The sequence below is a fragment of the Sturnus vulgaris genome, chromosome 1 (genome assembly GCF_052056855.1).
Source record: "Sturnus vulgaris isolate bStuVul1 chromosome 1, bStuVul1.hap1, whole genome shotgun sequence".
Lineage (NCBI taxonomy): Eukaryota > Metazoa > Chordata > Aves > Passeriformes > Sturnidae > Sturnus > Sturnus vulgaris.
The window spans coordinates 122,429,932-122,444,139 of NC_142243.1; the positions used below are offsets into that span (position 1 = coordinate 122,429,932).

The 14,208-nt window shown below is 41.1% G+C and overlaps 1 protein-coding gene across 5 annotated transcripts in view; it reads left to right on the top strand.

Annotated features, from left to right (window-relative positions):
• The window catches only part of SGK3 (serum/glucocorticoid regulated kinase family member 3), a 54,962-nt gene that overhangs the window by 15,535 nt on the left and 25,219 nt on the right, over positions 1-14,208 (top strand). For 2 of the 5 annotated variants that reach the window (XM_014873023.2, XM_088175791.1), the window contains one exon: positions 13,182-13,386. In XM_014873023.2, coding sequence (XP_014728509.1) covers positions 13,309-13,386 — 78 coding nt within the window. In that variant the 5' untranslated portion in view covers positions 13,182-13,308. Of the gene's footprint in view, positions 1-5,615; positions 5,668-5,875; positions 6,152-12,496; positions 12,628-13,181; positions 13,387-14,208 lie in introns of those variants that run through there. The other 3 variants (XM_088175798.1, XM_088175805.1, XM_014873022.2) reach the window with 3 other exon arrangements.

The window sequence follows — 14,208 nt, forward strand, 5'->3', positions numbered from 1 at the left end:
TGAGCCTTCTGTGGGGGGACATACACACTCCAAACCAAAGCCCTTTTTCAGTTTCATTTGACTAGAATATCACTAAATAGCTTGAAAATGCAAACGAGGTCCTTGTGTTCTTGCTCATCTCTACAATTTGAGGAAGAACTCTTGACATTCTGGGTAGACCCCACCTACATAACATTGTGTGCCAGAGAACTTGTTTACCAAAGCATGTTTGTTCACCCCAGCCTGTATTTGCAATTCTAGTAGAACGTGCTGTAGCTGGGATTCAGGAGGCTGAAATACGAAACATCCATACAGAATTACCACTTAGAGAGATTTTTTTCTTTTATACTTAGCTTTGGTATACCTTCCTTCACAAATTGCTCAGATCTCCTGGAAACTCAGAGACTTGCCCTAATTTATAGAACTGTATTTATAAATGGAACTACAAAGAATGTTGAGAGCAAAATGCAGGTCATACGGTACTGTCAGTTGGGAGGTTTTTTTGGCAATTAATACTTTATGGGCTGTATTTGATAACTTCAGCTTCACAGTGTTTACCAGTGCAGTAATTTATTACTGTGTTTTATGCTTGTCTGCTGAAACTAGTCCCAGAACATGTCAGCATGTACCTATAAGCTGTGTATGTGACATGTCAAGCACATGTGTTGCTATGTGCCTATAATGCAGCTGGGTATCTTTGTCCTTTTGTTATTTATATATTCCCTCTTGTTATCTATGTATTCACTCTTGCAGGACTTGGAGGTAAGCCAGGTCCAATGTGCTTCTTTTTTCCTCATATTCTTGGAACCCAAATCAATCTTTTATGTTTCCATGTGAGCAAGTGGAGGTGGTTTGAGGCAGTATCCACACTCTGGGTCTCTGAGATAACTAAGGTAAATTAGAGTATCAGGAATTCAGCATTCACACTGTTCTTCTTCTGGTGGCTGAACTAGTTCATGGAGGTTTCACTTGGGTACCTGCTCCAGGCTGCACACTTGCAGTGAGTGAGGGCAAAAAGAGATACTCTGATAGTGGTGCTTCTCCTAAGGACACAGCTATGGTTGGATGATGTCTTCTGGTGGAACCCTGCCAGCTAATGCAGTGATAAATGAACAGGATGTAAACAGCAGGGTTTGGGTCAGACAGTTCTTGTGCACCGAATTCACCATTCACTTTAAATGCCTTGCATGCTAAGTAATTTTTAGAAACTGATCATTGAAAAAAGTGAAACTAACAGGAGAAGAAGTAGTTCTTGTATGTTAGCAATAATACATTTTGGTGTGTGCATGAGGGAAGTAAAGAACTTGAGGAGGATGAAGCCAGGAAAATAGAGATACATGTATTGAAATTGCAGATATGGTATTTCACTACCTGATACTGCTTTTTTACTTTGAAATTTCATCATTCCTTTATGCTATTGGCAGAATGCTTGCTTGTGTACTAGCGTTCCTTTTTAGTATATGCTTCAGTTGATTTAAACCAGTTTTCTTCTGAGCTTCTGTGAAGAATTTCTTTGATGTGGTGCTGCTGTCATTTTTCTGGTTCATGTTATACACACTCTGTGATGTTCATGAAATGATGCAGTTTATTACTGTTTTTCTATAGTTTTCCATCATTTTGATATGTGGTGTTTGCTATGCTAAGGGAGAGTCCATGTAGTGTTGTTGCACATTGTGGTTTTGATATTCATTAACCTCTGTGCTGTAGGACATTCTTTTTGTAATACATGGATCATCATCTTTGTGTCTGGAGTGCTGGAAAACTGGCAGTTCACTGTGTCACTATGAATGAAGTCTCCTTTTACTTGCCAAGTTCTTACGCTTTGTCAAAAGATAATACTAAAATCTTTCAGCTGTATTTAGGTGACTTGTGGTAGTTTCTGGTGGGTTGGTTAGTTTGCTTGGGAGAAGGGGATGAAGTATATATTTGCAATGAATCAGTCTTTTAATTATTCATTTCATTCCTTCAAATTGAAAGACTGTCATCTGAAGACATTCTGTAGCTGATCTAGTGTACAAAAAGAAAGTAGGGAAAAAAGCATTTCCTCTGTGCAGCTCATGTAAAACTGAACCATTACTCAGACTCCTCTAATAAGCACAGGCATGCAACTATGAAAATGAGTTAAATGAAATCTATTAATATGCATACATTCATTAAGTGTTACAAAACCAGCTTTGGTAAAGAACAGTTACCTGGTGATACTGTTGCTTGCACCTGCATTGTGAGCTTTAAATCTTGCCCAGCTGGCATTTCTTCCACAATTTTAACTCTGAGGCTTTCAGCTCGTTCACTTTCCCACTGAACGTCTTCTCGTAGTTGATGTTGTAAGAGTTGTGTGTTTTCTGGTGAATTATGGGGTCTTTGTGGCAGCCCTGGTGCTAGACAGTATTTGCCCAGGGTTGCTGTGCCTGTGTCATTGTGAGGCCCATCCATTGCAGCCTTTCCGAAGGGCAATGTCCTCAGGCTGCTCAAGGCTGTGCAGGTGGGTGCAGCCTCCTGGGAGTTGGGTTCTCTGATTAAAACAATTGGCACATGCCATGTTAACTATGGTAGCCATTAATTGTTTTCTGAGTACAGTCCAAGTTCAGGGCTTGATGGGCTAAAGGCTAACAATAATTATTTTAAAGATCGCTTCATATCTGTTACTGTATCATGTTTGGAGGGTTTTAAACAGACACGTTTGGTTTAACTGGAGTTAACAGTTGGCATGATACTGCCACAGAAGAAGTTTTAATTCCAAACGGGATCTCATCTTAGTGTCCAAACCTCTTGACTATTAACAGTCTGTTCTGGGGCAAGGAGGTTGTGTTTTCCTTAGTGTGAGGAGTAGGATACAAAGCTTGGTGTTAACAGAGAAAGGCTAAGATATTCCTTTGAAGATGCAAGAACTGAAATGGAAAGCTGTGGTGTTAGTGTTTGAAGGTGATAATGAGGTAATGATTTTGTTGCTCAATAACCTGCTGTTTTAGAAGTAACTAAAATTTTTGGACTATGCTTGTCAACTGGTTTGAGCTGTGCTTTTTGTGTGAATATTTGAATGTATACAAAAGTTTCACAGTATATTCATATGGAACAGTATTCACTAGCAAAACTTCCGGCTGTATTTAAACAAGTAATGTGTATTCCTGCTTGTCTTTGTCTTACAATGTTTTTTTATGCTCTGTTTTTTTCTGTATAGTTCTCTTGATTTTATAAAATGAGACTTTTGATCTTTGGTCAGAGACAAGGTTTTCATACTAATTTAAGGACATTTTCAGTAAAAACAGAACTGAATAGTTCATATTGTTGCTATCTGTCCTTCCTGGGCTTGGAGAAATATGTTAAAGGTACTCTGCATTTCTGTGACCTCTTGCATTTGCAATGGGTTGAGATGGGTCCTTAATTTCTCTTCCCTTTTCTCATATTTTCCACCCCCACCACCCAACCACTGATATTCCTTGAACAAAGGCTTAAAATAGTTGGGATGGCAGCACGCTATATGGATTTGTAACATTCCTTAGAAGCAAAGTACTGCAAAGCAGTGGAAATGAGATTCTCTGTGTGTATTACTGCCCAGAAAATATAAATGGGGAATGCAGGGGAGTTCCTGGGGACAAAAAATGTCAGAATGAATGCTGACCTTTAACTTCACTAAAAGGCAAGTTGAGTTCCGTGCATTTCTCTGTGTGCTATGCAGTTAACCACCAGGTATCCACCTTGACATTAAAACACTAGCCTTTAAAAAGCTCATCAAGCAAATCTATAAATTACAATTTATTTAACTTTTAGGACCTTAACAATAACTTGCATAGTATGATGCACTAGACAGATAGATGTGCTGTGGAATTAATTCAGGCAAATTACAATTTAAGGATATGTACTGTGTTGCTAATCTCTAATTACCTACACCAGAATAGGGAGAGGAACCGCATAAAATTACCACTCGACAGCCGAGTCTTCACAGAGGGATTTTAGGTGTGAGGAAGGGCAAATAGCCACTCTTTAGTCAAAGGTTTAGGGCAGAGTTAAATTATCTCCAAGACAGGGTCATCTTCTCACCTTTCTTATGTTGAGGCTTTACTGTAAATCAGTCCAATAGCTCCATTTAACTGATCTGCTGACAAGTGAATGATTAACTGAAAACTATCATCCAGACAGAAGTGGAACACTGCTCAACAACTGCAAAGTAAAATAGCTCTTGAATACAGATTACCTGACTAAATTATTTGCCAGTGAGTTATTCTAACTGACTGAAGTTCAGAAGCATTCTGGCCTGGGGCTCACCACGAGAAGTCCCAACAAAGCCTCTTTAAACCCTCTCCATGAATGCAGAGGTAAATACCTTGCCAGATCTGAACAAGGCTGTTGCTACAATGCCAAGTCTCAATACCTAGCAGTACCTATCCAAAACCATAAAACTCCAAAATCAGGAAAGGGCAGGTTAGGATGGGAAAATTCCTCATTTCTTCCTGTGTGGACTCTACTGAAATGGAAGCTTGTGATCCAGTTGACTTGTAGCTTGTGTGTACACAGTTACAACACACTAATCCAAACACTGACGTATTTTGAAAACTGCCAGACTGCGTCTCTGATTTGTTTTTGGAGAGTTCTTGGATGGCTGTCGGTGCCTGACACATGAGTGCAGTATTATGCAGGAATACCTCTGCAGCAGGACTGTTCAGAAACAGGATCTCCTGAATTGCTCCTTGCCACATACTTGCCAATACCTGAGACTGTTGAAATGAGCACTGTCATGTCCTGTCAGGCCCAAATACAAGTCTTGTGAAGACAGGCCTGTAGAACATGGGGCTTCTCCATAATCAATAGAACAGTTCCTGATGAGAACTTGTGGGATTTTAGGGACACCCTTGTGTTACACTGGTAATACAGTGGAGCGGGCTGCAATATTTTCACACTTGCTTGTTCTTTACATGGCCGTTGAAATCCCAAGAAACATTTCAGGTATTTATAGGGAGGAAGCTAAAATGGCACAGGCTTTTAACTCATCCTATTTGTTACCATTTGCATTAGATATTCCCTGCCTCTTAAGCCTTCTCTTTCTTCTTTGAAAGCATAGCAGATCCTCAGTAAACATGAGGCTTTAACTTAATGGGTGTGGTGATCTTTTCTGTTAAATAGAATCCATGCTAACTCCTGTTTGTCTCGCACTTTTAGATCTCGTTAAAAAAATAAAGTGAGGAGTGATACTGTCATTAAAGGAGCTTTTTTTTTCCCTATAATTTTTATAACTGTTTTAAGGCCTCCATTTGCTCAAGAAAACTTACCAAGTTACACATCATTTTAAGAAGTCCGGTTGAATTTTAACGAGGGTATTGAAACTTACCCCTGAAATTTCAGAGGCTGCAGAAATAGTTAGTGCTAGGTACCATATAAACCTATCTCGTTTTCCCTGTGTGTTACTGCTCCTGCCCATAGGGAAGGAGAGCTGTCATTACAGCGGCTGCCTGGTTTAATGACGGCCTTGCCGCGGATTGTGGGCACCCCTGCACACGCTGAAGAGTTAAACTGAAACCCCTCGTGTGCGCAGGGATGTTTTAAAGTTATTTTTACCAGAGCGTTGCTGTTTTTCCAGAGTTTCTGTGGGGAGCCGCCCAGCAGAAGCAGGAGCATCCCCCTAGGGGACTGGGGAGGAGAGAGGGGACTGAAACCTTGGCATTAGGGGAAGTGGAAACTTGCCCCTAAAACAAAGTATGTTTTTTAAAGTTTTTTATTTTAGTGTAGAGATGTAGATATATATGGGGGGGAAGGGGGAGAGGATCTCGCCTCCCGGCCCGTCCCGCAGCCCGGGGCACGCCGGGCTCTGCGCTCCGCGGAGCGCTGCGCGGGCGGGCGGGCAGCCTGGCGCCGCGGGCGGGGAGGGGCGGGAGGCAGGCGAGGAGAGACGGAGGGAGGGAAGGAGGGAGAGAGGGCGGCCCGGGCGGAGCCGCCTTTCCCTTTCCCCGGCCGCCGAGCCCCGAGCGCGTTGTCCTGCGGGGGCGGGCGATGGCCGCGCCGGGCAGCGGCGGCGGGCGCTGGGCCGGCAGCGGCAGGAACGCCTTCACTTCCTAGAAGTCGAGGAGCCGAGAAAGAGTTGCTGGGGTGAGGGCGAGAGAAGCTTGGTTTCGTTCCCGAGGTCCTCCTCGGTGGCTGCGCCGGTGAGGAGGAGGAGGAAGAGCAGCAGGAGGAGAGGAAGGTAGGTGCGGGTCCGTGGTACCCAGGGAGCGGAACCGCGGCGGCCTCTGCGCCGTCGTTCTCGTCCTTCCCCGAGTGGCTCGCAGCCAGGACGTGCTGCTGTTTCGGGAGAGCAGCACTGAAGCGTCTTAGGCAACGCTGCTTTGTCGGGATTCAGGTACCCTTGAGGAACTTAATTTTGTGGAGGTTAATTAAGAGACTATTGTATAATGGCTAAAGCTGTTTTGACGGCTCGTCGTTTTTGTGTGTGTGTGTATGTGTGTGTTAATGAGAGTTTTCCTCCTCTAGCAGTTCATAAAGGTGTAACTGCTGCTTCTGAGCGTGCAGTAGTTTTGCAGGATGGAATGCGCCTTTCTTATTGCCCATTAAGGTTAGGCTACGGTGTCATGCGGGTAGTACATTTCATCATAGCACAGCAGTGTCACCTGAGTGCCCTTATGGTTCTTCCTGCACTGAAGATCTCTGTGAATATCACTTGCTGCAGTATCCTTGTAGCTAAGGTTTGTTTGTAACTTCTTTTAGACATTCCAAGTGGTTTTACAGCCACACATAGAATGAGACTGTATTTTTAAGGGTTGATGTTACTCTATTTTGGTTGTTTCAGTGTCTAAATATAGTTCTGACTTTTTTTCTTTTTTCCTTCACCTGCACATCAATCTCTTCAATAACTGTAATATGAACTAATGGTAAAAACAGAAGCTGCATATGGAGGAGTGTTTTCCTGAAGGCTTTAAGATACTTTACATTTCAGGAAAAATTGTTACTAGCTTTTGGAAAGCGTTTTGGAAAGTTCAGTGTTGTTAAGGTAGTCTCCATGCATTGTATTTCTTATAACTTAAAGCTACGAAACTGACCTGTTGCTTTGATACTTTAAGATCCTCATTTAGATCAGAAATGCAGCACAATTGACTTGCCCATGTCAGTGACAAGTACTGGTTGTTTTAAAAACCTTGGCAAAGCTGAAGAAGTAGGCACTAGTGGTTACATGATAATGTAACATAATAATAATAACAACATAATGTGTTAAAATTGCTTTCCAGCCTCGAATTCCCACCTGTGATGTAAATTACAGCCTCACCACATCTGACGTTGTTGCACCAAATTCTGTTTTCTGTACATAAGCCACTAATCTGTGAATCCTTATGAACTGAACCTTCTCATTCTGTGAGCAGCACAGAAATATGTGAGAGTTCAGTGCATGCTTTTACCTGTGGGAGGCTGTAAACTGTCCCTGAAGAATGGAGGTAGAATACTTGCTATGGTTGCACTGATGTAACATGATGAATCAACTGGTGGTGAACTGGACATGCAGTTTGTATATTGCTAAAGGGTCTTTCTCTTGCTTGCCTTTTAGGTTCCAGTGTTTAAGTTGTTGCCTTTTCATTATCCAACAGCTTTTCAGTTCTAAGCAGCCATCAAGTCTGTAAAGCACAGACTTCAAAAGTGTGATTTCTGGATTGTGGCCTGTAGCTTGGATTTGCATATTTCATTATGTTATTATCCAGCTGTATTCTGTTATATGGATTTTTCCCTTTTGCTGGTCACAGTAAAAAAAATGCCAGGACTCTCTACATGTTCAGTGTGTTAGCAGTAACATCCATCTTAAACGGATTAAATTCTGTATGTAGTGAAACCCAGGGAGAGCAGTTGGTGACTTCTGTTGAAGGTCATGTAAGAACATGTCCAGTATATCTGGAATTGAAATGTGGTGTTCTCTCGTTTAATTTTCAGCCAGAGGGGTAAAATGAGGCTGGATTATTTGCTTGGTGTTTACTGAAGTCTGACTGCCCTCTTATGTAGAACTGACTATGTTGCAGGTGGCTGCTGTCAGTAAGACCTCTTCAAAGTAGCTCATGGTGCTGTTTCTGCAACTCTTGAGCTGTGCTATTCTTAGGCATCTACATTCAAATTTAATTGGGCCTGGTATATAGGCAGACTGAGAAAGCACAACAAGAAATACACAGGTAGCAAGTGTAGCACAAACTGGATTTTTTTTAATATACTCTTTGTAAGTTGTACCATCTGAGGCACATGGTGATCCTTGTGGATACCATGGACACAGGCTAAAGTTGAAATTATTATTGAGATGTGTTTAGGGTTAAAAGACAACTGCCTCTTACTGGCAGTATTTGTTCTTAGGACCCATTTTATTACTCAGGGTTTGTTTACCACAGCAGAGAACCTGTGTTCTGTCATGTAATAAATATGAATGCAAATAGGTCTAATCCAAGCCATGAATCTTGTTATATGCCCGTTAAGAGTAATTCAGTGGAGCTTCTTTTGGGAGGTGGGGCAGAAGGGATGGTCTTGGGTACAGTACAGTCATGGGAAGATAATGTTTGCTTGAGTTCTCCAAAGACAATTCGATAGAGACAAAAAGAGGGTAATTACTTACTTCATTCCTTTGGTTGCGTTTTCACTTTACTTGCAGTTCTTTCCTCTAAGTAGAAAGATTCAGTTGAATTGGACTTTGCCCATGTTGCTGCAGAGGAGTGGTGCTACTAGAAATTTTTAAAACTGCTAGGTTGTGGGTGGATGTGTAAACAGGGAGCAGGCTTTTTCCTTTATACCAGCGGCTGAATTCTCAGCTCTCTCAAATGGTACTTACAAGGGAGTGTGGAGATAAACCAAGGATTGACTGGAGTATTTTGTTTAGTGCTCTCTCTTTTAATTCAGATGAAGCCTCGCCAGAGGTCCACCGTGGTGCCTAGTGTTGCTGTATTAGAAATTGTATGTAATGTGATATTTTAAAGGATGTCTTTTGTGAATGAAACCTGTTTTCTCCAGAACCTTGTTATTGAACAACTTCTGGCCATCCCTCTCTCTTTAGAGATTAGCAGTCTGTGTTTTGCTTTTGACTTTTTCTGCATTTGACTTCACTGACAGTCCTTCATCCTGTATTTCTGTTGCATTGGGTTCTGATAATCTTGTCCCCCATTTCCTGTGTGTCAGCTGCCTGTCTGGTAACAAGAATGGGACACTATTTCTCCATAGAGAGGTTGAGAAAAAGTTGACTTTCTGGGTTTTCTACAAGATTGTGTAAGGTCCAGTGATATGTTGAGCCATTATCGATGTATTTGTGGAGAGGACTGAGGAAGTGATGAAAAGCATGCCAAAGCTGATACTTTCTCTAAAGTTTGAAGAAATAGGGTAGAGTTTATAGCAAAGAATAGGACTCCTCCTGTGCCTTGCTTTCAGTTTGTTTATATGCAGGTTCCTTCTGTAATTGGAATCACAGGTGAGATTTTCAGCAGCTGGTTTAATGGTGACTCAGTCCCAATCTAAGTCCTTCAGGGTAGATGATTAGTGTATAGGGAAATGCCTGTACACTGTTCCAATGGCTATGGATCCTGGTGATTCCTCCAAACGTGCTTGCAGGGAGAGTCTTTCGTGGGTTTTGTCTGTTCTTGTCTCTGCTTCCTGTGTGTTACTCAAAGAGTGAGTTGGTTTGCTCTGGCCTTACAGGTATTTAAGGCAATGTTGGCAGCAGCTGGAGAGGCACCAGATGAGTACACAGCTACCTGATCTAGCCTTGGACATTCTAGGCAGAGGTTGAAACATAAGCACCCAGAAAAAGAATCTTTTGATATACAGTGATACCATCTTTAGGCAATTACCATTAAAAAAAAAATAGAAAATGTTTCATCCAAAATAAAATAGTCTGATTAAACTTCAGAAACCTTTTCTAATACAGTTTGCTTATATAGAAGAGAGTAAAAGGAGGATACCACATACTGCTAAACTATGTCTTAGTTGCCTGTTGCATGCAGCTGTTAGGAGGCTGCACAGAAGATTTTCTAGTCAGGCATTCATTTGTGGGTGTAGTAGATTTGTGTATGCTCTTATGGTGTCAGGGTTCTGCTACTGCCATGCTCTTGCTTCACTGCAGGCAAGGGTCAGCCTGAAAATTGATGTTGTTGTGGCTTCCTGCAGGAAACGGTGAAAATACTGCTGGCTTTTTGACAGCTCCCATGGAGAGAATGGACAGTGTAACTGTTGATAGGCTTGAAACTCTGCCAGGAGGACTGGTGACTTCTGATCTACTCTAACTTTTTCTGTGCTTTCTCCTGTTCCAGGCCTCCATACTGTAGCAGCTTAAGTTTTAGCTGTTTCTGGACAGCACTGGTCTCAGCATTAGTCTGTCTTGCAGGTTATCTATGTTATCTGCATCTTCACTGGTGGCCAAGTTTGATTTGAGGGAATTTACTTTGATATGTGCTTTTCTGAAGTTCCCTTCCCTTTTGGTCTGGTACCAAATTTGAGCCGAGGGGCTGCTTGTTGTTAGTTCCAGGAAATGTTGTAACCAGAGGTAGAGACTCCTCTGCTGACAGTGTCTGTTAAACCCACTCATACCTGGCATCCTTCAAAATGCTGCAATTTCCACTTTAGAAGCTGTGGATAAAAATGTCTCTACTGTTTTCTCTCCATTTATTACTTCATGTAGTTATCACAGCATTAATGGTTTTTACCTGCTGTTTAAACTGCAGCTGTATTCCTAACTGCAGCACAGTAAAGGTTAAGGCAGTCTGTCCCTATTTCTGTAGCCAGACCTACAGTTCAGATGTAAGAAGCTCTCAAGAGCTGATATGATCAAGGCAAATAGAAATTGAAAGAAAGCTCTGATCCGCTGGAGCTTAGTGGCAAAGTGAAAATGCAGTTCTTCCAAGTTTGTCAGTTCAGCTTAGCGTTGGTGACCCAGGCACGGCTCAGAGAAGATGCCTCAGGGAAAGAAAGTAATCATAGCTAGTGATCTTCCAGGCACCTTAAAGAAAGAAATATGAACATTACAGTTTTGGTTTCTCAGATGATTTATTCTTCTCCCCAGTAAGATGAATAAACTCTTCCTGAATTAATCTGGTTGACACTTCCTCCTTTTGTTTTTCAGAGATCTTTCAACTTCAGATCTGAAATAAAGCTCAGTCTTCCAAGACTACAGCTTTTAATCCATACGGCTCCTGCACTGACATTTAACACTCTGACACTAAAAATAAGGAACTGAAGGGATGAAAGAAATACAGCCTGTACTGTGAAAATGAGTAGAGGCATCTGGGAAACCTTTGTAACGAACATTAGTTTACAAGAGGAGAAGGACAGTGAGTGATATTAATCAGGGAACACCTAATCCATTTTAAAGCTTTACTTGTTTTTCTGTGATGAGCAGTAAGACAGATAAAATGCAGGGGCTTATGCTCAGTTCCTGATACTGGACCTGAAGTGGCTAAAGATTGACACAAGTGCTTAGTAAAGTCTAAGCTTAGTGAAACACTTACTGGAAATGGTGCCTATTGACTGTTTTAGTGGACATCTTATGATGGAGAAGAGTGCAGTTAACCTTTGCATCTCAATTTTAGTAGGTGGCAGTGGGAGAAGAACACTCTTAATCTCATGCTGGTATAAAATTGTGGAAGGTGTACCTTGTAGTAAAGCTTTTAACAGTAGCTTTCCAAAGGAAAAGAGAAACCAATTTAAAATTCATGGTCTATGTAACTGGGTTGAATGAACTGTGTTCTAGTCAGATAAAGGTGGTGGAGAGGCTTAATCCTGCTCAACGCTGTAATTACCTCATTGGTGAAATAGAGAACAGTCAAATTAAGGCAAATGTAGCTAAAAAGAATTTTCTGAATATCTTGCAGTATGGATGATCTCTCACTTAGCTGTGATTACAGTGGTTGTAAACATTCCTTTTTGTTAAAGTTATCAGATCTTTGAAAATTAACTGAATTTTAAATGGCAAGATGAGAAATAACAACATGAAGTTCGATGATCTGGCTAGAAAAATAGTCAGTTGACTGACTGAGACTAGTTTGGTATCAAGAGCAAATCTTTTCGCTGGATTCCAGGAGCTTTGGCCTTTGTGCCAACATAAATATGGGTGGCTCTCTAATAGCAGAATTGCATGGGATTAGTTTGTGCTTTTTGGAAATTTATGATATGAAATACAGAGTTCACTTTTATACTTCCCTGTTTTAAGAAAATAGGGAGTTAATGTTGAACTGGGCGCTCCTTTTTCCTTTGGCTGTTTTGGAGAGAACTGAGGTCCCCCTCTTTCTAAAACATCCTTCTGATGTTTGTAAGTTGATTAGACACATCTTGTTCTAAAGTTGTGCAGCATTCAGTGAGGCAGTTCAGATGGCTGTGCTGTGCTGTATAGGCCAAAACAGAGGGTTGTAGCTATGCAGCATTAACTTTGGCTGCTCCCGAGCACTGCAGAAGTTCCTGTTATTATCAGGTTCCAGTAAATAATGTGCTTGTGCTCAGGGCAGGTGTGGAGAATACTGTCCTTCCGTGAGTGAAGAGGCATCTGGCTAACGCTAAACTTTCTGCCTCTTGATGGCTTTATTCTTAGTCTCTTCTGTTGTGCCCTTCTCACACTCTGCAAGGAAACTCAACTGTTCCACTGAAGGGAAAGGGTGACCTTACAGCCTGTGCTCTGCTGAACAGATGTATAGCCAGTAAGGCGAAAGAGGGGCAGAGAAGGTAAATATTCAGACAGACACATGATGCTGCCTGTGTCCCTCTCTAAAATTTGCATGAATATTTAGTTTTTCTCATGTCGTCTTTAATCTCGGATGTGACATTTAAATGCACTCAGCATGTTCTGGCAAATCTGAAGTGCCCCTCTGGAAGAGACTCATGCAGTTGAAAACCTTTGGCATTGAAATAAATTGTTCTGAATGTACAAGTTAGTGGCATTTCTCAGATGTCTGATACCAGGTTGTCATCTTCATTTATTTCTTCATGCCCCTTGTTCCTACAAAGTATTCTCTGTAGTGGGGCCAAATCTGTTTCCAGTATGTCTACACAGCTCAGTGATTTTTTTGGATGTGCTTATGTCCTTGGAGAATGTGAATGATTTCATTGAAACAACAAAAGACTACAAGCATGAAAGTTTACAAAATAGGCATGATTGTGGCTTTATATGTGCATATTAATGTGCATTTTGTGCCAGCAAGAGTTCTTGTCACACAGGTTTTTAGCACTGGGAGTTAAGAGCTCCTGTTCTTAAATTTTCCTTCTGTGTTCACTTTAAGATAACATGATGGAATTCAGATTTTCTCAAGAAAAGCTGCGGATCTTGGATCAGTACCGTTGACGAAACCTCCTGATTGCAACACCCAAAGCAGGGTCCTGTAAGGAATTTGTCACAAGAAACATACAATGGATCTCAAAGAGAGCTGCCCAAGCGTTAGCATTCCCAGCTCTGATGAACACAGAGAGAAGAAAAAGAGATTTACTGTAAGTATGTAAGAGTCAGCACTGTGGGCAAAGGCATAGGCTACTGGTGCCTAGCAGTGCTGCTTTCTTTTCTTCTGCTGCTAAGCTTGGTATTATTTTCTATAGTTTTATGGTAATCAGTTTCCTTGCTCTTGTGAGTACTGGCCATAGTCCAGTATGAAAAGCTGTGAGTATTTTACAGTGTTTACCTATGTTGCTTTCTGCAAAAAGAACTTGGCTTTATAAATTTCTTCTATTTTTACCCCAAAATAGCTGCATTTGCTTGTATAAAATATTTAAATATCCGAGTACAGGGAAAACATTCTGGTACAATTTTTGGCATTCCACGTGATTTTTCATTGAAGTCATTTATTTTGTAAAGGGATAAAGTGTGGATTTGGTTCTTTGTGGCGGTTTGATTGTTTGTTTTAACGTCCATTCTCTCACAGATATCCTATTATACTATTGCACTTCTTTTGTGTAAAATGAAAAAAATATAAACCATCAAATTTTTTCAAAACGTTTTTTTCTGTCTTCCTTCCTGTTTCTGATTTTAATGCTTATGAGTTTTTTCCTATCCTGTTCCCATTTCCACTTCTTGTCATTTCTTTCCCTCTTCCTTTCTTTGCCTCCCAGTTTGACTCTCTGGTTGTGAAGTCTTCCTATTGTGTGGGAAATTCTTTGCATTGCATACTGAAAAATAAAGTAATGTGATATGGAGTTTTGTTTGGCTTCTATATAACCATAAATGACAAGATCAAAATACTTCCTTTAAGAAGGCTCAAACTATTTCATTGCTCTTGTGCAACTTCCTCTAAGATTTTTTTTCATTGAGTGAGTTAG